At 39.4% G+C, this 27063-nt stretch overlaps 1 protein-coding gene across 8 annotated transcripts in view; it reads right to left on the bottom strand.

The window, feature by feature from the left end:
* STARD13 (StAR related lipid transfer domain containing 13) overlaps positions 1 to 27063 on the bottom strand; it is a 324425-nt gene that overhangs the window by 163162 nt on the left and 134200 nt on the right. For all 8 annotated transcript variants that reach the window (XM_042014115.1, XM_042014111.1, XM_042014112.1 and 5 more), the window contains one exon: positions 1504 to 1537. In XM_042014115.1, the coding sequence (XP_041870049.1) occupies positions 1504 to 1537 (34 nt within the window). The remainder of the gene's footprint in view (positions 1 to 1503; positions 1538 to 27063) is intronic.

Below are 27063 nucleotides of genomic sequence, written 5' to 3'. Positions count from 1 at the left end.
CTGTCATGGAATAAATCCACATCCAACTCATAAAGCAGGAAAAGTTAATGCACACAGTGCTTGAATGAAAATACGTACATTTACACTATGCCCAGCAGCCTTCATATTTTGTTGACCTGATGTTAAGTACATGAGGGTGGAATTGCCTAGGGAGAGTTTTCTACCTCAGGGTTTTGGCATTTTGCTAAGCCACCACATTTGCCAGCAGAGCCACTGAATCAGTGAAGTTGGCTCCAAAAAGCCGCATTCATCTGATTTTAACTGAGTCAAGGTTGGCCCTTGGAATGAACTGTGGATGCAGTTTAGATCAGAGACAGATACAAGAAGAAATCACTGAGTGAGAAAACTGGCTTAAACTAGTCCTTCAGGCCAAAACAAGATGCTAAGTCATCTAGGGACAGGGGGTTAATTACAGCACTGATGCCCAATTGCTTTCCTCTTAATTGGCACACACTGCATACATCGTGACTAACAAAACAGAAACTGCAGTCAGAGATGGGTGACTGACAGAGGTCAGTTGGTTTATGACTGAAATATTTCTAGCTGGCAAAGACTTCTGTGGGAATGAGGATTCATCTAGATGTTGGGGACATTTCTTTTTGCAAAACGGTGAGGCTGTTATTAAACTCCAGTAACCTGCATTCTGGGAAGCAGTTCCTTTTCTCTGTATTTCTTAATTGTGCTTCATTACAATTTAATAAGGACATTTACTCTCAATTAAGCAAATCATGCAAGCAGTTTCTTACGCTTGTTGCAATTAATTGGTTTTGTCAAATGCGGGTTTAATTGTGTGTTAAGTATCTTGCTGAATCAGGATCTGTGTGTGTGTACATATCTGTTTATCCAAATCTTTCCTTAGCTCCTGGCATGATAATGTATGTGCAGTTCAGGGTATCTGAGTCTTTAGCTCTACTTACTGCTCGAGTCTTGGTGCCTCGCTGGCACTAAATAGTTCCTCCATAATGGTCAAACTCACTAATGCTGTTAATATTGACAAATGCTTTAACCAGATAGTGGGCTATCTGCTAAGGGGAAAATCAGGCAGTGACTGTGCCACTTGGGACATGTGGGTCCCAGGGGCTTGTTAGATTTTTTTGAAAAATATGCCTCTGTAATGTGCCTCTTCACCAGATTCAGCTGCTGTGTGATCACTGAGACAGAAAAAGCTCTGAGGTGCTCCTCATCTCAATTCACCTCACACACACACACCAGTGCCATCGCAACACCTTGAGTCCCACTCTGACACCGTAACAAATGCTTGGGTTTATCCCCATTATTGTAGAACTTACCTTGCAAGGTGTAAGTTGAAAGGTGATGAATTATCAGCTTTCTTAAGAACCATCTAAAACCTACACCACTAGGTCATGAACAGCAGCATGGAAGCAATTGTCACAACTGCACTGTACACCCATTTAACAGCAGAGACTCCCTGGGTCCTCCATCAATGCATGTATGATTACACAAGCCCCACCAAGAAACTTTCAAGAAGGAATGCGGCCTTACCTGCTTTTTCCTTGCACAGCTTCTGGAACAGCATCTGTAAGAAAGTGATTTTTCTTTAATAATTGTACATTTTTTCTTTCAAATAAGTTCCACATTTCAGGATGACAATCTGTGTAATTACTGATCATCACCACTTTACACAAGGCATAAAATCCAGATCTTATCAATAAAAATCATGCAGAATAATTTTGCTTGCTAATGACAACCTGGCACCTATTCTCAAACCAGGTTCACCTGTCTTGCCGTGAGTGAGCCTAGGAGCATACTCTACAAGCAGAGTTACGTGCTGCAAGGATACGTGAGGTACAACACACTGAAATATGCCTAAAAGGGTCTTGCAATGCTGGTGGGGCTCAGGGAGCAGACAGGCTACTGGAAAGTTGTGTGGGCAGCTCTATTGATGGGCGAGAAATAGGACACTGTGACTCAGAAAGGCAGATGCATGTTTCCTGCTCATCTGTGACCAAGAGAGGGTTCCTCTGCCTGAGGCTCGTGGGCAAACTGACCTGCCATGTTGTTTTCTTCATATTTTTCACTTTGCTGCTTTGGGTTTGCCATGCTAAATGAAAGGGGTGCCATTAACACCACACTTGGATGCACCTCTTGGTCCATTACTTTTCTCTTTAATAGCTTTCAGTGCCCAAATGAGGAGGTTGTTGACAGTGATTAAATGCATTTCCTTTCACAGATCCATCAACTTTCTCAGCAATGCAGGCTGTAAATGAAACTAGCATAAGGGGTGAAACTGCAACTAATGTTTTAAAAATTAAACAGAAGGGTGAACAGATTCCTCCAGGTACCAGTGTGAAGTGCCCAATCTGCAGGCAGCTGAAAACACAGCCACTCCTGTGCCTTGCAGTGACACGCTCCCTGTTCCTGTTATCTGCTTGTCCCCACAGGGACAACCATCTGCACCTTTCCATCAGATGCACCAAGTGCTCCGTTATCTCTTCAGTCAATATTGCTTCTGCAGCCTTGATAGGAATCTGTCTACGAAAACATGTTTTTTATTTACCTTTTATTTAGTGAAGAATTTTACTGAGATATTGGAAAATTCCTCCTCTGAGCACAGAACTGAATTGATTAGGCATCTCTCTTACTAATAGGAAAAGCACACCTAGACTACATTTTTTTTCCCTTCTGCAAGGCAATTTCATTCTAAAAGAGCCTCTTGCTCCATTGCGAGGTCTGCCTGAGCAGCAGCTGAAGCTGACCTATGTTTAGCCAGCAGGGATCAAGTGAAGTGGTCACTTCTGATGGGAAGATAACGAGTGGCTGAGTACAAATCAGGTTTCATTAGTGGCGAAGCATCTCATTTCCACAGACGAGTAGGAAATGCAGGCACAGGCTGTGTCAATTGGCAAGGGACAGGCAGGTCCCACATGAGTGTGCCAGGTTTTGGGATGCCTTTCTGAGTGAGGCATATCATATTGTCCCTGCACTTTTCAGCGACCTGCAGTGTTGTTAATCACCCTGCCTGGGGACAGGCACCTGATTTTTAGCATCACAACTCTGGCATAAGCCTGGTGGATGCCCAAATTGCTATACTGAATCTGGATAAGCACTTGAAGAATACATAAATGATACGTGAATCAAAAATAAATATGTCAGTCCTTCATGGATAGCTGGTTTCCATGTTCTAGTGCTGCCAGAAGGACATCAGCTATTAAAATGATACCCAGGCTATGTTAACTTCCAAGATCTTTTTAGGATGCCATACAAGAAGGATGCAAATTATTGCTGGAACGATCCTAAGTGGCAACAGAAAGCTGCCAACTAAGAGTGATTTATGGAAATGATAACGCACTATATAACTGATTGTGTAACAAAATACATTTATTGGAGGACTAGCAACCCATCTGAACAGCATGGCACCAGCTAATCAAATATATAGAAAACCATGGACCAAGAGTACAACTCTAGCCAAAAGACTGCTGCAGCACCTGCTGCTATGAATAATAAAGAAATCATTTGCGTACAACTCCAGCTGTAACAATTTTGCAAGTGGAAGTGTCAAACAGAAGCCAAAGATAAACACACTCTGCTGATACAGCCATGTTTTATTTGCTGAAGCATGTAAACCAGCCTGCAGAAACCAGAAATGCTTAGATAGCGGGTCCATTCCTCCCCTTCAGCAGTCCCATGTTTCAGCAGGGACATTCCATGTTCACCTCTGTGAGCGAAGGCCTCCAAGAACTTTCCTGAGCAGTATCACCCTGTGCTCTATGATCAGAGCAGGATGAGCCAGAGCTGTGAATGAGGCAACTGTACCCTCAGTGCTGGCGCAGCTAGCTCAAGAAAGGCTGTGGATCTGTTGTGGGGAGGAAAGTAGACATGTTGCATTTATAAAGAACCTGACAGGGCCTCAAGTTTCACCAGGGGAGGTTTTGATTGGACTTTAAGAAAAACTTCTTCACAGAAATCATTGCCAAGCATTGGGACAGGCTGTTTGTTCAGGGAAGGGTGGAGTTATCATCCCTAGAGGTATTTAAAAGATATGTAGATGCAGATGTGGCACTGAGGGACATGGTTAAATGGTGGACTTGATGATCTTTGAGGTCTTATACAACCTAAATGATTCTATGATCCTGTGATTTTCCTGAAAGGCATTCTGTGTGGAAACAAATTACTCAAATGAACTCCTTGGATGAAGAGGAAGTGAAGGTAGAAGCAAAACACCAGCATTGTAAAGTCAACACGGAAAATAAATATATACATCAAAAAACTGTTTCTCTGATGTATACATAATCTTTCATGGTTATAAGTGATCATGGCATGGAGCTCATCAAACAACTGGATTAAATGACTCAATAACATCCCAGAAAGATTATTGTCAGATAAAAGCTTTTTTTTCTGACATAGATTATGAAATGGTTGACATGAACAACTTCAAAACCATTTTAATTTGCAACAGCACAGGGATTCTGCAATGCCAGCCAATCCCATAATATCATACACCATTTCAAAGACAAAAAAAAGGACTATTTTCATCCAAGTTTTTTGCTTCCCTCTTCCCCATCAACCCCTATTAGTTATTAGCTCCTTTAGGCTCCCATTTCAAATATGCCTATATCTTCCACTGATATTTCTGAGTACCTGTCAAACTGTAATCGTTCACTCTCAGGAAATCACACCCTCAAAAAAAAAAACCAAAACCTAATTAGTGTATCTGTCCAGCATGCAAATAACTCTTCTAGACATTTAATAAAAAAGCCAGAGAATTTATTCAACACAGATACGGTATCAAAAATATCACTGCTATCAAATAAACCCTGGCATTTGGACAGGACTACTTTACATCTGCTGTTAATAAAAAAAGGCTTTGGGTTCTGTACCCTTATGTTCTGTGGTGAGCAACCAGCAGCATGACTCTGAAACACAACACTCCTTTCAGAGGAAAAAAGGATAAATCTGTATGACTTCCTACTGGTTCACTGATACTGAAGGAAAGAACTCTGAACTGAAAAAGGTCCTGCAAAGTATAAGGATTTAAAATCATGCTGGTTCTTCGTTCTAGCAATTTAATAACCTGATAGGCTTTAATTAGAGTGACATATAGACAGTTCTAAAGGAGGAAAACAGCAATCCACATGCAAAACTCAATCATCTGCTTAGCAGGTTTATTAGATCCTTTCAGAAAGATGTTGACAGAAGGAAAGAAAATCCTAGTTACTACTTCAAAATAAAATTCTGCAGCCCAAAAAGGGAAGTAGTATTATGATACTCAGCAATGTCAGCCTTAGCTTGAAGTTGCCTGGCCCCTGCAACGAAATCTTCAGTCTGGATGACACTTGCAAGTTCCCTAGAGCACGTTAGTCAGCTGAGAATAATGGCAATATTGAAGCTATTCCACAGAAAATACTGTTGAGACTGCTGCGTCAGAAATTAGATTTCTCTCAGAGACTTGGCACCCATCTTTGGTACAGGGTTGAAACTGCTGCTGGATTTTAGTGCTTAAGAAGATCTTCAAAGGCGGACAACAGGGCTCATAATTTTTCTTTAAAATACAAACACTGCAGAGGTGTTTATTAGAGACCATATTTAATATATGGCCTGAGTGCTATTGGAGAAGTCACTTGTGGGATAGAAGACATCTTGGTTGGATGATATTCTGCCTCATACCTGTTGCATCACAACATGTTGGCCACCTCACCAGGTTAGAAAGCAGGGCAAAGGGGAAATTCCTATTTCTTCCATTGAACCTGAGCTACTGTGCTGAAAACTATTCATGATGGGGTCAAAGAAAGAAGACAGAACAGCTCCCCAGTCTGCAGTTGAGCAAGTCTTGCTTGTTCACCAGAAGAGTGACCAGGAGGTCAAGGGAGATGATTCTGCCCCTCTGCTCCACTCTCATGAGAGCATTCAGCTCTGGGGACCCCAGCACAGAAAAAATGTGGTCCTGTGGGAATGGACCCAGAGGAGGGCCACAAAGATGATCAGAGGGCTGAAACAACTCTCCTATGAAGACAGGCTGAGAGAGTTGGAGAAGAGAGTGCTCTGATGAGACCTCACTGCAGCCTTTCAGTACCTACAGGGGGCTTCAAGCATCTGTAAGAATTCAAAGGACACAGACATGTCTTTTGAAAACCCTAAACTTAATATTGTGAGCTGTACTCTAAAAAGGTGAGATACTGTAAATAGTGCCCAGAGATATAAAAGCATATTTAATAATTGTGCACAGCTGTTAAAGGACACTTGATGAACATTTGAAAATTGTTTTCCCTAGTTTAGTGTTTTAGTTGGCAAAATTACTTGTTTTTAAGTATGCATTTTACTTTAGTCTAAATATTTATTTTATTTAACTTTGCACCAAGATCAGTGCTGGTTCAAAAAACAGTCATAGAAAGAAAGATTTATTCAATTGCTTTCTTCTGTTTGCTACAAATATGTATCTATTTTGCCTATGTCCTATTGATAAAAGTTTAGAAAGTAATGTGACATTTCTTGTGGTTGCTGTTTTGAAAGCTTTGATCAAGTAGAAAACTGCTTGGAAACTATTTTACAGTGAAAACTTTTGAATGACATTAAAGAAAAAGGTTTACAATAAGTGGAGAAGGGCAATAATAGAGTATATAAAAATGAAAACCATTTCAACAATGTTCCAAGTAAGATTAGAAGAAAACGAGCTGAAAGACTTACAGTAAAGGAACATGCATTTCAGTAAGTGTAATTTATCATACTTATCTAAAAGAATTTATTGTATTAACAGACCAGGGAGATTTTACCTCTAGCAGCTGCTAATATGATTTCCAAATGTCAAGCAATTACAGCCTGGGGGGTTATAACCAAATTTTTATTGAGGAGGATTCAGTTCCAACACGTGAGGAGCAGCCACTTGTGGTGAGCGCTAGGGTGTGCCTCTATGGTATTTTTTACTTTAGTAAACCATTGCAATTGCTCATTTTGCCATCATATTGGATGATGCCATTCATCCCTGTGGCTCAGCTGGCCATACCTATTCATCTTGCATCAGCACTAGCACTCATCTTGACAAATGGGAATCAAAAGCAGCAGAACATTAATTTTATCCCCAAACAGTTTCTTCTGTTTAATTTGTTGCTGTCATCAGAAGAGCTCCATTACAGCTCCATTTCCTCTGTCTCACATGTTGCTCTAATGCAAGCACTTTGTTTAATACTCTGTAATCTTGGTTTTTTTGCTGTCATTCATTCTACATTACCTTTCCTTCTCCTATGATTTCCCCAATGGATAAAATGACTGTATTTGCTATTCCATGGTCTTGAAGAGTGAACTATCTGTCTCCTTAATTTGGCCCCAGTACAACTAGTGGAAGTCTGAACACAAAAATCTTTCTATTATTTAATGGATAGCAAAAAGCCTCTGTGTTGGCAAGAGCCTCTTTGTTGCTGACTATGCCATGCCACATATGCAGGTATGCTCAGATACCACCATCCACATTAGGGTAAAAAAAATGTTGCAGTAGTTTGCAACTGATCCACAAATCCCACAGAAGGATGAGTGCAATGATATGGGAATCAGTAAAACTGGTAAGTTGGAGCTAGCAATTATTGAGGACTTCTTCCACACTTTTTTTTCCATGTAAAAATTCAATTGACTTCTCAACAGGGAATGCGAATTATCAAATAAAAAGCAAATCGTTAAAAGGTTTCATTTTTATAGCTTTGAAAGAAAAAATTTGTTTTGAAAATGTGTTTACTTTAATATTTAACTCACTGTATTACATTACATAAGAAATTTGCAAACCCTGGTCTTGAACCAGATAAGAAAATTTTACAAACTGACGAAATATTTCACAGAACAGAAAGACTATTTCTACCAATATTTGTACTTGAAACCATGAAAAAAGGGCACCAAGGTATCATAAGTTTAGATACCTTTAAGGATTTAACTATACCTGTGATTTTGGAGGTCCCTGGAATTAATTCAGAAAATAGTTCTGATCAGGTAAAATTATTATTTTTTAAATATTGTTTTGGAGATGTAGATATTTAAAACTCCAGAATGTTATTTTGCTGTAATAGATCCATGGTAATCTTCTTCAATTTGCAGGGATTCTATATTGTGCTTGTGGAAGTCCATGTTCTAACCAAAGCAAGTTGCAAGAACAGCTTCTCTGTTGTCACTATTTTGCTCTTTGTGGCCAGCTGGATATACTGAGAGAGAGAACACAGATGTTTCACTGCAGAAACAGGTGCCCCTTGGCCCTTCAAGGTGACCAGGGCAGCCAAACAGGTCTGGTTCCACCTGGTATAAAGTGGTCATGTACCCCCATTCTCTTTCACTTACACAAACTCTCCATAGCACTTCCCACTTTTATGCCTTTAGATATGCTTTAAGAGTAGTCAATATTTTAAAATCTAAGTAAAATCTAACCTGACAGTTTGACATTATGTTCTTGCAAAGCAGGTACAGGCAACCTCAAGTGTTTAGCCAAGGAAACAGCTTGTGGAACATGTATGCACTTTTGGTTTGCATGGCGTCCTGAATGCTCAGTTCATCCTGCCCAATTCCCAACACCCACCCTTTGGGATCACTTCCTTACAGGATACAGTTATGCCACGTCTCAGCAAATTTCATCCTGATAAAATCAAAAAATGTCCTCTTCATTGTGCTTTTACCTTTAGCAAGTCCCAGAAGCACTTAGTCATTCTGAACTCTCAACTGTGCAGTAGGACTAACATCAACATGCTCAGAACTGTGCAAATATCAATTAGTGCTCAGTCTTGTGTTATGATAACCAGCCATGCTTCTGTATAAACAAAGACATGAACAATAATTGGAGATAATGTAGTTGTCACAACATGTGCGTGGGGGCAGGTGGAAATGCGATGGGGCAGAGGTGGGAGGAAGAAAGACAAAAAAGAAGAGCAATGACTGCCAAACAGAGATGAACAGAAGTGAGAGGCCAGAGTAGCCCCTGTTTTTTACAATCCTGGAACAACACAGTGAGTCACACATTGCTATCATTTTTACCCTCTTGAGTAGGAAGAAGTGCTATATCTATTTTAAAGATAGAATGAAGTGGGAAAGGTACAAGAGGTCACACAACAACAAAGAGAGGCATGAAAGCTGGGGACTACTATCCTGCTCTGGGAAATGAGTGATTGCTAAAGCAAACAGCAGTTTGCAGTAATCCATGGCAGAACATGAAAACCAAGCCCTGTGAGCTCTGGCTACAGCTGTGGTGTTATTTTAGCTTGGCCCAGAGCAGTACTTAGCTGGGAATGAACTTCAGACTGCCATTAGCAGCAGTTTGTTTGTTTTCACTACTGAGTGTCCACAGAAATGTTTCATGATGGCTAGGCTCTAAGTGGGTATCAGGTATTCTCCTTCACAGTCCATAAAACTCATCATTGTAATTTAGCCTCAACCAAAAATGCACTCTTCCCAGTAAAGTGATGTATTAGCAATCAGTTAAAATCTTGGTCAACATTTTAGGCTTCTTGAGGAAAACCAACACAGATTTGTTTAGTGGTCATTTTTCAGTAAGAAGTAAGGCAGGGATAACAGAAGAATAAATCATTTTATTTCAAAGAGTTACTGAAAATACAGAAGTTGTGTACAGCAGAAATATTCTTTGTGAGAACACCTGTGGGAAATGTTAGGTAGCATCTCTGCCCCTTCTGGCATCCCAGCAAGGGCCAATGCCCTTAGGAGAAGCAGACATACTGATTGTTTTGTATCTTGTAATTACTCTATAGATTTTAGTCTTTATAGAACATTTTAGTATTGGAAACCTGCTGTAAATCCTTTTCAATCTGATCATTTCTCTTTGACTGCCTCTGTGGTTTTGTCTCTGTTTATCAGAGCTTTTATGCCAGATTTAAAGAAAAACCTTTTCCCATGCAAATGACATGGTTTCCTTTGGAAGGTTTCATAGTTCTCCCTTTCTAAGAAAGAACAGAATGCCTTTCAGTGTGCCAGCACCAGGTAAGAGGATGCCACCTACCTCACCACCTCCACAGCAAATGCACACAAGATGTGTCAGAAATGACTGCTCCACTCCAAATTCTGGTGTAGCCCATAGGAAAACAAATGCTTGTGATGTATATTGACTTCTGTTGTTCATTTTCAAAATGAACACTTCAACCCATATAAACAAAGGACAATGCATTTGTGTGATGGTTGCAAAGTTAATATTGTCATAGAAAAGCATACATTTCCTTTTGCAGTGGGGTTCACTGCCAGCAAATACCCAGGTGCAATTCAGATAACTGCCATGTAAACACTTAAACAACTTCAAAGCCCTGTGTTCCCAGCTGCTTGCCTTGCTTTTTGCCTTATCTGCTGAGATTATGCACATGGTGAGAAAAGTTGGATGAAATTATGCTGCATTAGGAGTTGAGAATCCCTTACGCACATGTGAACTAAGAACAAGAGGGCTGCAGTGCACCAAAGGACAAACAGACATATATGGTTTGAAATTATTTAGATTAGGCATACTCAATGTTAATCCTATGTTTAAATCCATTTATTTTTATACACTAACTGTGGTGTTGGGCTGCATTTGACTCAACACACTCCAGAGAGACTGGATCTAGAAATCTTCTCTACAACATACACATTATGCGCCCTAATCACTCCCTCTTCCCCTCCCCAAGTAAGTATATGCACACATATATAGACACACACACACCTAGATACATGTATTTGTGTGTGTGCCTCTGATTCACCCACCCTTCTGATTTTTTCCCTTCAAAAATTGCTGAGGTTGTGAGAGAGCATAAATTTGTGTGCTCACATACTGAACGTGCTGCTGGCTTAATCTGTGACCTCCTGTAAGTCAGCGCAGAACTGACTGAACAAAGAAATGAATGCTCTTCAGCTGGTTATGAACATCTCCACTGCTACAGTGACCCTTGGATTATTGCTATCCAGAGAAACCCTTAGGCAGTTTGGTCTCTAACTTCTGCATCTATATCACTCCTAAGTTATACAAGTCTAACTCAAAGTCAGAGATGTTAGGGTTTCCACAGCCATGACCATATTTTATAATTTATAATTTACTGTCTTACAGAGACCACGAAATGTCTATACAGAAGCACTGACCTTGAATTTTCTGCATTGTATCATGTTTAAAATCATTGGCAAAAGTCACCTGTATGCATCCTTCTCTGACAACAGGAGAGAGCAGAAATTTGTTAGGGACTAGGTCAAATTTCCACCCCCACCACCCTCTCACACACACATTCCTGCATAGCCTAAAGCAGATTCAAAATAATTTCAATGTACGTAGTACTGGCTAAAGCTATTTTAAAGCAAAAACAAACAAACAAAAAAAAAACAAACAAAAAAACCCCAAACCAAAACAAACAAAAAAAAACCCCAAAACCAATCAAACCCAAAAGAAATATTTTACTTCTTGAAACAGAGTAAAATAACTGCACTCTCACAGAGGGGTATAAAATTGGCAGGTATTACTTCTCAGCTGTCATGGACAGCCAAAACAAATATATTCACAGAACTATCTCCATACCTTGTGCTCCTACATGAGGAACTTGTTTTATGGTTCTCTGCAATGCAGACAAACAATTAATTTCTCTCTCTCTTTTTTTTTTTTTTGTGTAAGCACCATGACCTTCCTAGAAATATTCAAGGATCCTTTAGTGGAAAACTCCACAATCCCTTCACGGTGTTACAGTTCTCCATAGCTCATAGCTCAGTATGATTTCTAAATGGAAGAAACTGAACTTAAAATTATAGAATTATAAATGTGGTATTAGGCAAGTTTCAGACAATTTAAATAAAAAGAAATATTTCATAGCATTGCTTAACATTTATGACATGTTTGTTGAACAATTTTTATACCACTCACATGCATACTACAGACTACAATGAAATGCTGATGGAATAAATGGAGATTTTTCTGTCATTTTGCATACCTTTACCTTTTTGTCCTTAATCACTATGAGACAAATATCATCCTTCTCTGTTTTCTGTTCTGTAATTCAAGTTAGTGGCCACTGCTTAAAATTTGTTTGTACAGTTAGATTTAAGGCACTATTCATCTTTCGAAAAGCACTGATTTTACAAAAAACATCATTGCTTCAGCTGATCTTAAATCAAGGTAGGTCTGATTTATATGAACTACAAGTCAGATCTAACAAGAATAAACTTTTAAAGTGAAAATTATTGTGTCAACCCTGAAAATTGAAAAACCCCCCAGTAAGGGGTGCACCTACTGATCCACATCTATCTTCTGTACAGTTTTACTCACTCAGTAACAGCAACTAAAAAGAATGTAACTCATGATGCAACATCTGAGATCAGAAAGCAGTTATTGCTACTCAGTTTTAAAAAGTATTTCCTAGTTGGTATATTCTAATGTTCCAGGAAAAAAATTAGAATGGAAACATTTGAAAAGGGCTTCTCAGTGGGAAAAACCTACTAATTAATCCAAGAAATGATCTTCTGCTTCCTATGCCCTCTGGCTGGGCTTCTGGACTATCGTCAGAATGCCCATCTGCAACAACTGTGGTGATACCAGCGGCTGGAAAACTGGATGCTGAGATGTCTCTCTACCTTTACAGCTTGAATTTGGTTTCAGCATGGAAATTGATTAGTAATTGTTTTATTAGTTATTGAGGGAAGTGAAGGTGGCTCTCCCAAAGTTTCATAGCTGTAAGACGAACCAGGTCCCCATTCCTTGGGACCTTCGTGCTGTCTGTACAAGGAACAATAGCTCTCACCTATTGAGAAACTCTGTTCTGTTACGGGACTTAAATGTCTTTCCAAGAAAAGGCCCAGGGAACAGCTCTGTCAGCAAGAGTGGCAGACACTAGAAGCATTAGCAGTAGATTATCTGAGCAGACTTAGGCGGACTAGATTCTCAGCTGTCCTAGACAGATTTCCTACACAAATCCTTCCTCCAGAAGCTGGAGCAATCATTTTGTACTTCATGGGGTAATGACATGAGAAGAAAGGAGAGGTGCCACATTACAGTCATTCTGCTGCCTGTGCTACAATTCATAGTGACATATATCTGAGGACTTGTCCCTACTGCACTTGCAGTAAGACAGGACCTTTACATAATTATAAGTATCTCTTTAGCCACAGAAACATGTAAATTCATGCAAATGAGTTTTCAAAATTTGCTGACCTCTTTACAGCTGATGGAAAAAAATTTGAGGGCTTTCTCCCAGAATTAGCTGAACCTCAGGACTGGGAGCTAGGTCTTGATTTAATCTAGGACCTACAACAACACAAGCTAGAAGGAGACCATCAAACACACAGAACCTTACTATGAGCTGCTAGAGTTAATTATAGAATATCTGGAATTTTGATCTGCTTATTACATAACTTCAAAAGTTTCATCCCTTACGGCAATAGCTGTAGCATCATGTCCGCTTGCACCTTCACATTCAGAGCCCTCCAGTATTTTAGGCTGTCTTTAAAACCCATTTATCACTAGAAATACCTACTAATATTTTACAGCTGATGAAAAGAAGGAAAAAATCAATTAAAACATTAATGTTTACACCAAGCCAAATAGGACAGTATCAAATCAGACTCAAGGATGTACTTCATGACAGCATATTTTAGCTCACCAAGTATGACAGCCATGCACAGTGCCAAGCCTCCTTATCATGTACATGATTAAAGAATGAGAATATGTAACTCCAGGCAGATGATTTAAGAAGGGAGAAGAGGCCTTACATATTAATTGACTGTGAGATTAAGGAACTATCATCATTTCACTGACTTTTTATATTTCAGAATCTTAGTACCCCTTTAGTCTGAATTCATAGCTATGCAAGCCCAAACAGGCAGCAAACACTGGGTGTACATAGCACCATGATGCACTACCTGGAGTTCCTCCAGTCTTCATGCTAAACATTCTTAAGGCTCTTTATAGATAACAGTCTGATTTCTTGCTGCGTTTTTTTCTATGATGTATTGCAATATTCACCTTCACTCTGTGTCAAATGTAATATAATTCATATTATATTACAATCTTGGGCAAGCCTAAGATCTCTCTTGACTAAAATGCATTCTAGCATGAACCTTTTTATTTCAGTAAATAATCAGACAATGACATTTCTATGGTAACTTTTATTTTAAAGAGTTCTGAAGGAAAGAAAGAGACACTCAAATTACATTCTGCACAAGGGCTTTTCCACATTTGGTACCAGAATGTACCCACCTCTCATATCTCCAGAAGTTTTAGAGGTTTTGATCCTGTGTTGTAAATCTTCAGTACACTATCTGTCAGCTTTTTGATAGTCACAGTGTTTTGGAGCACATATTGAGAGCTTTATCCATATGAGATTAAAGTACAAATTCAAGACAGCAACATAGGGAATGCAGCAATTTACCATTTATGTAGTGTTGTGTTATTTTATTACTTACATTACAAAGTGCCTCACATTCAGGATTCAACCAGAAATAAGGTCGCTTTTTAATGGGAACACACAATATATAAAAAACTAGGTCAAAACCCACATATATGTATAGGATGAAAGGATCATCCTTGCATCAAAGACCTCACAGCCTAGCTGAGACTTTCATTCTAGATGCTAGAGCGAATATGACATCTTGCAAAGGGAACATTCATTGCTCAGTTGTGTGCTTATTCTCAGAAGTGCAATCCAAGCTTATATCTTGAGAAGATGGAGAATAAAATGTCAGGCATTTGAGTTCCAGAGAGGACAAGGAACTCAGAAACCCCCAGAGCTCAGCACTTCACAACAGCCAGCTGTAGATTTCCATGCCAAGATTGAGGCTGTACTTAGGCCTCTCAAGAACTGTGGTTTTCACCAAGATAGGATCTCATGTCCTTGAATGTCTCTCAAGTCCCTGAACCTCCAGGTGGGAGCTGGGGGAGTGAAGTCTCTCCCACTAGAAGAGAAAAGGAGGTTCAGGACCACTTGATGAGGCTGAATAGCCAGAAGTTCATGGGACCTGATGACATGCATCCCAGGATTCTGAGGAAGCTGGCTGATGTTGTTGCCAAGCCACTCTACATTGAAAAGGCATGGCAGTCAGGCAAAGTCCATGGTCACTGGAAAAAGAGAATGTTATTTTAAAAAAGATAAGAAAGGAAGACACTGGGAACTAGAGAGGCTCATCTCTGTACTTGGGAAGAACATGGAGAAGATCTTCATGCAACCAATGATAAGGCACATGCAAGACAAGGAGGTGATCCAAGACAGCCAGCATGGCTTCATAAGGGCAAATCCCGCCTGACCAATCTGTTGGCCTTCTATGATGGAGTGACTGCAACTATTGAAAAGAACAGAATGACCGATGTCATCTGCCTAGACTTCTGTGCAGCTTTTGACACAGTCCCACGTGATACCCACATCCCTGGAGAGACACGGATTTGAAGGGTGGACTACCTGGTCAATAAGGAATTGGCTGGATGGACACAGCCAGAGAATTCTGGTCAATGGCTCTGTGTCCAGGTGGAGGCCACTGACAAGTGGTCTCCCTCAGGCTCTGTCCTGGGACCTGTGCTCTTCAATATCTTCATCATTGACATTGACAGAGAGATCGAGTGCACCCTCAGCGAGTTTTTGGATGACACAAAACTGAGTAGTGCAGTTGACACACCAGAAGGACGGGATGCCATCTGTGGGGACATGGAGAAACCTCAGAAGTGAGCCCACAAGAACGTCATGAGGTTCAACAAATCCAGTGCACCTGTTGGGGCCATTCCAAACATGAGCACAGACTGGGAGAGGAGCTTATTGAGAGCAGCCCTGCAGAGAAGGACTTGGGGTTTCTTGTGGAGGAAAAGCTGGACATGAGCCAGTAGTGTGTGCTCACAGCCCAGAAGGCAAACCACAACCTGGGATGCCTCCAAAGAAGTGTGGCCAGCAGGGTGGGGGAGGTGATTCTGCCCCTCTACTCTGCCCTCATGAGACCCCACTTGGAGTGCTCTGTTCAGCTCTGGGGTCTGCAGCACAGGAAAGACATGGATGGACCTAGAAGATGATCAGAAGGGTGGAGCACCTCTCCTACAAAGAGAGGTTGAGAGGGCTGAGGTTGTTCAGCCTGGAGAAGAGAAGGCTCCAGGAAGACCTCATGGCAGCCTTGCAGTACTTGAGGCAGCCTATAAAAAAGAAAGGGAGAGCCACTTTTCATCGTGATAGGAGCAGGCAATGGGTTTAAACTAAGAGAGGAGAGATTTAGTTTAGGTGTTAGGGGGAAATTCTTTCCTCAGAAGGTAGCGAGGCACTGGCACAGGTTGCCCAGCGAAGTTGTGGATACCCCATTCCTTGAAGTGTTCAAGGCCAGGTTGGATGGGGCTCTGAGCAACCTGATGTAGTGGGTGGCATCTCTGCCCATGGCAGAGGGATTGGAATTACATGACCTTTAAGGTCCCTTCCAGTATAACCCATTCTATGATCAGGATGCTCAGGTGCCTACTAGAGATGCTTACAATTTCTGAGCTGGTGCCAGTGGATAATGGATACAAAAATAGACATGGCATTTTTTTCTGCCACTAGTTCTTCCCCTAACAATGTAATTAAAAATGGAAACATGCCATGTTGCATACACATGGAAATATGTATTTACAGGTGATTTCAACACTGCACTGATTTTTCAACATGCTCAGCAGCTACTCTAGATCATGAAACACAAGATCATGATAAAAATTTAAGGAAAAAATTAATGAATTCTTGGCAAGTTTTACATTCCCCTTTAAAAAAAAATTACATACACCCTCCCTTCCTCCCTTCCCTCCAGCAAATAACACTCATGTTTAAGATTAGATTATTTTTCTCCTGATTCCTCTTTAGCTGCCAGAGAGTGACTCATTGTCAGATTGATCTAATTACAATTACAGACCTTGTTCTTCTGGTGTTACAAGGGAAAACTAGGAAACATAAAGGAAAAGGTCAATACAGAAAGATTCTACAAGTCAGGATATGTTAAACAGTGCCACTAGTGATTTCTGTTGATTTTTCATTGCATATTTTACAATAATGCAACAGAAATCAGTTACACTTCTCAGACACCTACCTGAATGATTGGTTTTGTTTCTGTGCAACATATTGCAGATTATAGATCTTTGGCATAAAAGTGAACCAAGAGTGTAATAGTTTAATAATATAGTTTAATAATATAGTTTAATAATAGCATCATGTAGTTACTGTTAGTAGAATAATAAAGATGAGCTATTCATGTAACATGCATGTGCTATTTTGAAAGATTTATACATTTGGTAGCAGGAATAATTTAAAACCAACTGTTCTCCTAAGACATTAGCAAATTAGGGGGTTTTTAAAAATTATATTGCAATGTCCAACTTTTTAATATTATTATTATTATGATGAAGATATTATAATGCACGCTTTATGTTAACTTATAGAACAAGGCACATTGAGCATATTGCATCGTGTCTAAGCAATGGATATAGTTTATGACTGATTTATACATTTTGAAGGCAAAAGTATACACAGAAATAGTGACATTCTTTTCATGAGAAGACCTATCTGTTGTTTGCCTTTAAGTTTTTTTGAGGAGACAAAGAGAAAGGTCGACTCTAAGGATCTTGCTTTGTCAGAAAGCTTATTTAATATGAGTAATCAAGAACATGAAACTTGCACATTACTCTAATAACTTCTGTGTTTTCATACACATCTAATTTTCCCGGACAATGTAATTAGATTGTAGGTGTTTAACTGCGCTATCCTTGTCACTGCCTTTATCTAATAGCTGACACTATGCAGCTAAATATGTCACCCCTGAGAGTCTTCTCAATTTGTTTTGAGATGCTGACATGGTTGTAAAAAAAGCATGGCTACCTTAACAGTTTTGCAGGGGAAACAATCAGTAAATCTTACTGGTCTGGCATTTCAGAATCAATTAGCTTTACTGGAGAAGTTCAAAATACTGAACAAATGTAATACTGATGCAGTGATACTTTGGAAGACATTATTAATTTGAATTAGCAAAGCAGGTTGTTAAGGCTATTTACTGCTTGATTTTATTCATTATGTTTCATTTTGGTAAAAAAACCAAAACCAAAAGCATAAAGCTCATAATTGAAGATCATAAATAAGATTTTGCCTTTTTAGTTTTGGAGAAGATATATGAAATATAGCAAGTAATACTGGTTTTTAGTGGTTAATTAAACAAACATAAAGGGGGCTAGGAACATAAAGTGCAGGTCACCTGAAAATCTGTTCTGCAAAGGGACATCTCCTGGTAGCCCAAACTCTTTTATTCCCAGGGAGATGCCTGTTACAGAACATGACTGTCCTCAGTAGTGGGTAAGGCAGTTGCACAGAAGAGACTCAGTTCAAAACCAGAATAGAATAAATGAAAATGAGGAGTCAAGAGAAAATCAGAATTTCCATTGCAACATTTTTGTCCTAAATAACAAAGAATCAAAATAATGGAAGGTATGAAAAAACCCCAAACCAATATTGAAAATGTGTGATTCATTTGTATATTTAACTGAAAAGAAGTGCTTTTATATTCCAAGTCATCGAGATGTTAGATTTCGGCACTTGTAACAAAAGTTGAAGTTAATCTAACAGTACATTGCACATGTGGGATTGATTTCATCTGGTAATAGGTGTCTACAATGCAAACATTTACAGCTGAGCCAGTCATTCTGTATGGGGTATTGGTCATCTCACAGAATAAACTTCTGAATAAAGCACTCTCTAAATGTGCCTGGTTTTGCCTTTAAAGAGGATGACCACCTCTCCTTACATGGAAGAAGTCAAAAAAAAATCACATGCACTTTGTAGAAACATCGTTTTCCACAGAACTGCAGTTGTGCAGCACTTGTCTTGCCTCACTGAATAGTCCCATGAAAGTCTGCAGTGGTACTTCTGACCTCTGAGTCAGTACTGAGGTTTAGAGAAGATACCTAATAAATGTGGAAAATTTGAACCAGACAAAAAAATGTAACAGCGTCAACAAGTGTGAAAAGACTATGTGAGAGTAGATGTTAATAGGTAAAGTCGCTCATGCCAAGTTGCTTTCTTCAGTGTAAATACATCTCGGTGAAAAACATATACTTGGTATCAAAGCTGCCTCCAAGGAGACAGTAGACATTTTTATAAGTTTTTCAAAACACTTGTATTTCTGACCATCTGAAATTTAGGATTGGATTCATGTAGCAGAGCTAGCCCTTATCAACATATTCACTGAATGCTCAACAAGTGAATTCCAGAGGAACTGGCAGAAAAGATGTTGATAAATAAGAGGTGTTGTTGCCTTGTAATGCAAAATAATGTGATAGAGGCTGGTAAATGGCCTTAGTATTCTGGCGCACATTCTCTGCTCTTGTGACATTCCTCCTGCAGGTCCTGGTCCCTGCTACTCAGATACCATCTCGAGACCCTGCCCTCCTCATACGTACGCCTACTTCCCCCCTTCATCTCCCCAGGATTTGCTGTTGGAACAGTTCTTGCAGGCACCTCCATCACCTCTTCCACTGAAAAGGCAGCAGGTTTGCCAAGACCTACCATTAAAACCACTGCAGCCAAAACAGGTTACAACATCTTAAATGAGCAGCTTGAAAATGAGACCCGGGGAAGTAGTAACTGACCACGTGGTGAAGCATAGGACAATATGGAAACATTTGCAGCTGGGATAGCTACAGCAAGAAGAGTCTGTTTATTTCCTAAATAAATGGAGCAGTCTGACACCATGACAGCTCAATGATACTCCACTCTCTGGCTTGCTCAAGCCAAAAAAAGCTCATGAGATATTAGAATACACACAGAAAAGAAAGGAGAATAACACTGATAACAAATGTCTTTCTGTGAATTAGTGTGCAGTGTCATGAAGGACATCATGGAAGCATTGATCATCTCCCAAAAGGATCACAAACTTTTGAGAGGATTCAGAGAGGAACCACTCAGAGTTTTAAAAAACTATGGAGAGAGCATGAAAAGAAAGGAGTGGTTGCTCCTAGGAGGAAATTATAGCATAGGAGATGTTCAGAAGTGCGTATGTATAAAAGGTATATCAAGACCTCTGTCTTTATTTGTAACCCCAGAACACCAACATCCAAAGCCACAAATTTAAAAAATGGGAATAGGAAACAGATTTTTCATGCAACAGGAAATTATACTGTGGCATACATTTCTACAGATTTTGAATGCTAGTGTTTAGCAAAGAGACAAAAGAACTCATACACCTTTCTGGGTATCAGAAATATCCATATTCATTATTTTTCAAGTCACTGCGTTTTTGAAATGAAATTGCTTGAATAAACCTATTTCTACACAGGAGCCAAGTCTTCTGGGTGGAGGTTAAGTCCCATATTGTTAGCAGCATGTTCCATGTAAGCCTACTCACCAGGCTATATTGATGCCCTTTGAAATTTCTCTCTCTGGCCACCCTGAAAAAAGACAGTGTGGATCTCATCCAAATAACAAGCCTCCCAAAATGCCTAGTAAACATTCAAAGAAGAGTTAAACAGAACACTACAAGGTGCTTTAAAGTTATCATTAATTACAATGATGTTTTAAAATAATAAATAACAGCCGCAAGTGAAGTACCTCAATATTTTTTGCCTTCATTTTTCATTTCCTTATTTCCTTAGTAGAAAACTCTAGGTAATATGGTCTGTGCAACACAATCCACTCATCAAACTAATTACAGTATAAATTTCTACTCAATCTGTTTAACTAAGCATTAGTTGGAAAGTTCTTGGGAAACCCTTACCAACATAGTGAAAACCTTCCTTTATATAAATAATTTGAAAGAATATAAGAAAGGGAAGAAATCCATTGAAATTTAGCTCTTAGAAAGCTGATGAATAAGCTAATCTGTTACTGAGTGACTCAATGTTCTATTGTTTAAAAATGGCATATGAACAAAACCCCAGGAGAATGCCACTGTTCTGAGCTATTTTCTTTTCTTAATTAGTCCTAATGCTATTTTACAAAACTATTATTCTCTTTTTTTAGGTATCTTCAATCTGAACACATAAATATGCAAAATATAGAAAAATAAGTACCACAAGTAATTTCCAAAGTTAAAACTTGCACCTTAAATTGGAACTGCAGTACTGAGAAAATTACTGAATTTAGGCTTCTTTTAGGATATAAATTGAGTATGCTAATTTTATTCATCAGAAACAATGGCACAGTGCACATACATACAAAATCCACCAGAAATAAGGGAAGGTCACTAGGCTAATCACTTTGGCTTATTTCCCTTTTCTGTACTCCCATCTGCCTATTTTCTCTGCTCTTCATACTTAAAAGGAACAACTTGAACAAAGTTAGGCCAAAATTGACCTACTTTTTTTTGTTCGTTTTAATTAATTTCTCTTTTCTTTGCAGCATCTCTGTAATTTCTATACCTTCTACTTCACACATGTTTTCTCTTTAAAGCCAACTAAATAATGTCATGGTTTTTTGCCACTGATGAGAAAACCTGTAGCAGTACAGTACTGAATCATCATCACCAGGGGTGGATCTTTGCATTCAAATGGTGTCATATGCAGGATGGATATCTCTACATTGAGAAACAGGTCACCTTAAGCCTACATAAATTAGAATTAGCAAGCCTGCAGATCGAACTAATAGAAGCAGAAGAGCGTATTTCAATGATGTGGTTTCTTGGCGGTGTATTCTTTCCACATAATTTTGTGCAAATAGATTCATTTCACTTCATATTAAAATGCAGCACTTTGCTCTGAATCCTCTCCTTCCAAGCCAGCACAGTCCATGTTACTTATTAATCAAAGATTGTGGAAAAGGAATTTTATCAGTAGGTGAGTACAGTCATTTGAGAGGAAAGAAAACAACTTAAAGTACAGAAATCAAATCAAGTGCTACAAAAAGTACTCTGTTCTGGTATCAGTGATGCCAACTTTTGAAAAAGAATATTTAAAATTTCTCCAAGATGGAAATGGAGCCAAAACTCATTGCAGAAACAGACAAACCTGGCAACTGCTTATAACAAAGCTCAGGACCTAATACCAGGCCAATCTGCCTGTCGGTTCCTGCCACTGGCAGGAATTTTCAAATCAGTTCAAGAGTGACCGGGATGCACGGACCACAACAGCTGCCAGCCCATGAGGGCTCTGCATGCTGGGATGAGCAATGAGGAACCCAAGCTACAGACTGAAATTGGAAGAGATCCTAAATGACGGCTTTCTTCCCCAAATCTACTTCTCCAAACTTTGTTTTATATTTTGGTATGAGTAAAGTATAAATAAAAATCTAACAGAAATTTAATGAGGATTGAATACAGGACAAAGAAGAGATTATGTAAGCAGACCTAACTGGAAAGGGAAAATAAAAAAGATATAAAGCAAAGACTCTTTAAAAGAACTGCTTTTAGATTTATTGGCCCCACTCAGAAATCAAATCCTAGCCCTGACTGAACTGTCTTTCCAGCCACTTTCTGTGCTTGGCAGGTAAGATGCATAAGGAAACAGTTTGAGTGCAGTTACCAATGCGAATTTTATGGGACCATGCTAGACTAACCTAATCACATTCATACCATTTTGCTTTGGCTTTCTCAGGTCTCTAAGAAGAAGTAGATTTGCAACGCAAGGTGGCCCAATGCAAACAAAAGGAATAGAGAGCCTGGAAACAGACTCTGGCTCTGAAGCAGAAGAGCTGGTATTCCCTATTACTTCACATGGATCCGAAACAAAATCAAGTGTGAGACAGTTTAGTTCAACTGCTTACACTCTCTGAGCTCAAATGAGATAATCTGATGGTGGCAAACCAAGTAGTTGGGGCTGGATTCAACTTTCAAACACATGCAGGAGTGTCCTTTCTACCACTGCTCGGTAAAGCAGAGGGCAGCAGGTACTCTGAAGTGCATTTCACTGCAAATTACATTCACATTTCCTCCAAACAGACAACAATGTGCTTCCTGAAGGCTGTTGTGGTGGGCTCTGAAACCTTCCAGAGAAGAACTGCATGAGGGCTCTGGATGAAAAGGAAAGACTTAACAGAACCTCCATTCCTCTTCCTTGCTGGTGGCTGGAACAGACTTCTGCACCTTTTATTTCTGAAATTACAGGAGTTCTATCCCATTTGGGCAGTACTACACAAGATGAGCAGAAGAGAACAGCCTGATTTCTCCAGAAGAAGGGGAACGGGGAAGAAAGATACTGCAACAAAAGGAATTCTTCATCTTTCCAGCACACCCTCAATGAGGCTAAGCCAGAAACTGTAAATGTAGTAAATAGATGTGGGCAGAGTTTCTGGCAGTGGTAGCTCTACTAGCTATTCAGACAATCTTGTCCAGAAGACAAGAGTGGACATCCTATACTACAGAAAATTCATACAATAAACTAAATCTCATAGAGCAGTTCCATCATTGCTGTCTTTCCTTCTAAAAAAGGAAAGCATTACACTATTGTGCTTATGGTATGTCATACATCCAGGACAGACGGCAAGGAAAATGTGATAGAAAAGCTTTTTATTCTTGGACGGGTATTATCTTCAGAGCCATACAGTTTCACAGTGTTAGGATCCCGTCCTAGACAGCATGGTCTGGAAATTTGCTATTCTCTACTGGAGAAATGTTAATGAGCACAGCCTTTTACTCGAAACATCTAGATGTCTGGGGCTCTTGCCAATTTGTTTGTTTGTTTTTTTAATTAAGAAATAAGTTTGCTCCTCATGCTGAGAAGCAACTGGAGAGCCTGCTGTACCAGGGAATGAAGAGAAAATGTGAGTCACGTTTGGCAGCATATGCCATTACACACAGCAGAAGCTGCACTTAAGCCAGGGCTTGCTAAAGGGAGTGAACTAACAGAAATAGAGTCTTATCCATCAGCATCACTGCATAGGTCAGAGCAGGCAGATGCAGCATATCAATTTAATCTGGGATGCTGTATCAAAAGACCTCAGGAGGGCTTTCACAGAATGATTTCAGTAACTCTAGAAAGCCCCCAGGCTATTTGAACTGAATAGCAGATGTAGGGATAGATGATACTCCTCTCAGGTACAGAATGGATTGTCTTTGTTGGAAATGCCACTAGATATTCAAAGGAAGGAAGAGTAAAATTGAGGCTGTCCTTTCCCTTTTTCCTGAGGCTACAGGATGGAAACTGGGATGCTGGTCTTCAATCAGAAGCATCTTTGCCTTTGACCACAAAGGAAACAGTCACAATCTGGATCACAATTCAGTCCATGCCTAGTCATAGCCTGGAATCTGGAGTAGGAAAAAATAACTACTTAGAAGAAAATTGTAGTGCTCCCTTTGGTGCTTCTTTTCTTTCTTAGGTACAAAGCCTGAACATTAGGAGCTGTTGTATACCTCACTCAATAAAAAGGCGCTTTTACATTAAAAAAGTATCAAACACATAAAAATACTGCAAAAACATAACTGTATAAAATTCACCATAAAAAAAACCAGTGACCAGACTCTTGTTTTTCTTGTAATAAAAATAAGACAGAATAAAATCAACTAACCATCATTAACAGAAACAAGATAACACAAATCATAGAATCATTAAGGTTGAAAAACATCTTTAAGATCATCAAGTCCAACTGTTCAACCCTGGACCACCATCATGTTCACCATCAAACCATGTCCTCATCCATATCCATACACACTTTTTTTGGAATACTTCCAGGGATGGTGACTCCATCACTTCTCTGTTCCAATTCTTTACAACCCTTTCTGTGAAAAGGATTTTCCCAATATCTAATCTAAGCCTCCCCTGGTGCAACTTGGAGCCCTTTCCTCTCGTGCTGTCCCTTGTTACCTGGGAGAAGAGGTAATGAAGAAGACCAGACCTGAAGACAAGTGAGATACAAAATATAGAGATGAAAACTCTTTGATTTTGGTAGTGCTATATAAAAGCAAGACTGAGAGCACTGAACCCTAATTTGGTGATGAAAATAGGTTTCCTAAGCTGAAAAAAGGGGATCTGCATCAAATAAGTGGAGAGGGCTTCTCTGTGGAAGAGTACGTACTCTAGGAAGAAGCAAGACAGGGAATATAGAGATGGGTATTAATTTGAAGGGATTCACTAGTACATACATAGAACTACCTTATTTCTGTTTGGGAGTCCCTACATAGAAGGATGCACACAGGTGTTGTGTACCATATAACAGTAAAATAGGTAGTGTCAAGCCTCCCATATACACATAGCAAAGTTGACAGTCTACTGGCAACAAATCTACATTAAATTTAACTACATAAAGCAAATTTAGTTTTCTGGATATCCGATTATCTTACCTATTTACCCACACACATATTTATGGCACCAGTGCATATTTAGCAACCATTCTTTCTTTATGTCTATGTGCATATCTACATATGCATGGTAAATGAGAAACACTTACATCTTCTGGCCTTCCTTCCAGTTAACAGTTAACTGTTAAGCAATGTCTTCAGCTGTTACCCCTCTAAAACTATTCTTCTGATCCTACCTCACTTACAGTTTGCTGCATCTTGTTTTCATTATGCTGTAAAATTGAAGCAGCGGAGGAGGAGAGCTGTAAGAAAACCATTTGTGCAATGAAAAGCCCCTCAAAATGGCAAACACGTTTTATTGAGCTCTTTCGGTACAAGCCACACTCTTCTGAAAAGTTAACAAAGGAAGTTTTCTCTCTCTCCCGATGGAATGAAATTTCATTTTTACACACACACATAGATATCAGAAATAGATGTTTGTAAATATAAATATATCCGAAACCAATTAACTGCTCTACTGTGTCATAAATATAGTTCTGTTTTTATGAGTGTCATATCTTTTGCTGATTGAGTGCCAAAATCTCTTCTCAACCATTTCACTTCCAAGACAAATTGTCAGTATCCCCAGTGGCATGTATTAATTTATAGATGAGCAGGATCTTCATCGGATTACCAGCTGTTCTTCACATTTACATCCTTTGCCAAGATAATCTCTCATAATGTTTTCTTGAACCACTCAATTACATGGAAAAGCCTCCGTAACGACCGGTCCTTGGCTCACCTTGCTCTTCTGTGGAAATACTATTAAAGCATAATTCTATGGGTTGGAAAAACATATGTGAAGATATAGGAGTTGTCTCAGAAATACTTGGCTCCTTGTACAAGAAACAGCAGGATCTGCAAAGGGCCATATCCCTCTAGCACATTTACCAGTATTGTTGACAGGATTATCATATTAACTCTAGACCAATCTATTGTGTGAAGTACTTCTCATTTGATACATAAATCATGGCCTATACTCCAAAAAGCTTTTCTCGTAAGTGTAAAGGAGAGATGAGACAACATGCATGCATACCAGAGAGAAAAAGAAGCACCACAGCTGTGCTGGGTTGGTGCACTGCCTTGTGTGGTGTACAAGTGGCCCAGCTCCCACCTAGGTTTGCAGAAACAGAGTTTTAAGAAGGCTTTAAAAGGAAGGTTGCTGCACTCTGGTTGTTTACAAAGAATTTTCCTAAAGTATGAGCCCCCAACTAAGAGAGATCACAAAGGAACTTTTAAATCTAGGAATTTGGGATTGGGGAATGGAGAGTTGGAAGGTGAGCGAGTATGCCAAGAGGTGTACATGATAAGAAAAGAACAGGCTATTAAAGAAGTTGCAAGTGAAAATAAAGACCTTACGTTTAATACAGCAAAAGACAGAGGCATGGCTTGGGGAATGAAAAAAGAATATGACTGAAGTGATGGATGAGGAAAATGATCCCTGCAGTAAAGTTTGGTATATCTGAGCGGCAGAACTGCACTCCTTTCTCACAAAGAAGCATTTAGTTCAATGTCTCTGCTGAATCCAGAGGGATTTAGCTTTTGTGAGTTAAGAGTCTCCTGTGTCAGATAGAGCTCCATGAACTTTAATGTGCTTCCTATTGAACTGCATTTATCTGAAGAATTCAGTTGTGGGCAATGCATGTCAAAAAGAGCATAGACCAGAGAAGAGAAACAAAAAATTACCATGGATATAGAAAATGTTAATTACAAAGGAAAACTGGATGAAGTAGGACTGTTAATCTAGAAAAGAGTGGGCTGAAACCTGAGAGTAGTTTCCAAATGTATGTTATAACAACAAAGGAAAGATCTTTTTTCTACAGCTGAGCAGGACAAGAGGAAATTAATTTAACGTGCAAGAAACTTCAGACTACACTTTAAAGAATGAACTTTCTAGTGTTAAAATATGGTGGAACAATTGTTGCACGGTGAGATTGAGGGGTCTCCATC

The sequence above is a fragment of the Corvus kubaryi genome, unplaced genomic scaffold (genome assembly GCF_017639235.1).
Source record: "Corvus kubaryi isolate FWS band 111438036 unplaced genomic scaffold, C.kubaryi_AGA036_p1.0 split1-65, whole genome shotgun sequence".
Taxonomy (NCBI): Eukaryota; Metazoa; Chordata; class Aves; order Passeriformes; family Corvidae; genus Corvus; species Corvus kubaryi.
This window is presented reverse-complemented; position numbering and strand designations above follow the sequence as displayed.